A 1,644-nucleotide genomic window follows, 5' to 3' on the forward strand; every position below is an offset into this window, starting at 1 on the left:
GGAGGGGGAACGCCGCGGGCCGCCGCCCACCCCGCGGGTTCCGCGCAGGAACCTCGGGCGACCGCGGCTGCGGGGAGGCGGCGGGCCCCGCCGGCTGCTCTCGAACGCCGGTTTGGTGGCCTGGGCCACCTTGATGGCCTTACCATCCAGGGACTTGCCGTTCATGTCTCTGGCGGCGGCCTTGGCGTCTGCGGGGCTTTCGAAGGTGACGAACGCGAAGCCCCTCGACTTGTTGGTTTCTCGGTCTTTCATCAGAAGCACCTCGACGATGCGGCCATACTTGCCAAACTCGGCTTCGAGGGCTTTCTCGTCGGTTTCGAGGTTGAGGCCTCCAATGAACAGCTTCCCCGGGCGATCCGCTTCAACCATGTCTGCCGGTGGAACGGTCGGTCAGTGGCGGTGGGAGGCGATGAGGCGGCGCCAGTAGAGGCCTTCGAGCTCGCTCGTCGAGGGCGGCTCCTACCGGTCGGGCGGCGCGTAGTGGCTGAGTCCCTGGAACCGCTGCCTTAGCCCGCTGCAGGGCGCGCCCCTACTGCCTGTGATTGGTCGGCTGTCTCCGGAGGGCAGATTCGCCGTCGGGAAAGTCGGCAGTTTTGTGTCTCCTTTTTAGTCTTTAACTTCCTATTCACCTGACCCGGGCTTAACGGCTTTCATTAAAGCCTCCTGAAAGCTCAGGGAAAAGCCGTTAGGTGGAAAAAATTTTTTTCTTTTACTTTTAATGAGAACAATTATAATGATCCCAAACCTAAGCTACTCAAACCATTTTCAAACAGAAAAAAAAGTATGAATTTTAATTATTACTAAAATTATTAAGTTAAAATCATTTTCAGTTATTGAAAATAGAGTAATAACAGTTTACAAGTTTAAATTTTATCTCACTGATCTTTTAAAAATAATCAGCTTTTAGCCGTTTTCGATCCTGTTTTGATTTTATTTGGTGCTATTGTCTTTATTCTTTCTACATTTATTGGATTTATTGTTTATATTATTCTCTTCTAATTTTTTAAATAAGGCACTTAGCACATTAAGAGTTTAAAAAATATTTCTTCTAATTGTTATATTTAAGGTTAAAACTTATTCTCTAGGCACTGGTTAATATTATACCTTGAGCAGTTATATATGTTGTTTTCACTGTTGTTCAGTTCCTAATATTTTCTCATTTTTATTATTTCCTTTTTGGACCATGTATTAAAGAAGTATGTTTGTAAATTTTCAAACATATGTACCTGTTGGTTATTTTTTAATATGTTCAGTACGATATCCATTGTTTTTGAGACTTGCTTTGTGACCTAATATAGTGTAATTAATGTTCCATATATACTGAGCAGAAAGTGTATTCTCTAAATGTTTGACAAAGTTCTTTCTTATTTTGTGATATTTAAATCTTTCCTTTTCTAACTTATTTTTTATTTGATAGAATTGGCAAACACTAGCACTGTCTTAAAATTTACCATAATTGTGGATTTGTAAATTTCTCTTTGTTTTTATGTCTGGTTTTTCCTTCATGTAATTTAAGGTTATATTTTGAGATATATAAAAAATGAGAATTGCTACGTATTCTGGTGAATACCTTTTTTATGTAATGATCCTCATTATTCGTAAAAATCTTTTTTCCTTAGTCCATTTTGTGTGACGCTTATATCT

The 1,644-nt window shown here is 41.5% G+C and overlaps 1 protein-coding gene across 1 annotated transcript in view; it reads right to left on the bottom strand.

The window, feature by feature from the left end:
• RBMXL2 (RBMX like 2) overlaps positions 1-753 on the bottom strand; it is a 2,004-nt gene extending 1,251 nt beyond the window's left edge. The window contains exon 1 of the mRNA XM_017847961.1: positions 1-753. Coding sequence (XP_017703450.1) covers positions 1-369 — 369 coding nt within the window. The 5' untranslated portion in view covers positions 370-753.
• Between the last annotated feature and the right edge of the window lie 891 nt (positions 754-1,644).

Source organism: Rhinopithecus bieti, unplaced genomic scaffold (genome assembly GCF_001698545.2).
Source record: "Rhinopithecus bieti isolate Rb0 unplaced genomic scaffold, ASM169854v2 scaffold_30917, whole genome shotgun sequence".
In the NCBI taxonomy this organism is placed as follows: domain Eukaryota; kingdom Metazoa; phylum Chordata; class Mammalia; order Primates; family Cercopithecidae; genus Rhinopithecus; species Rhinopithecus bieti.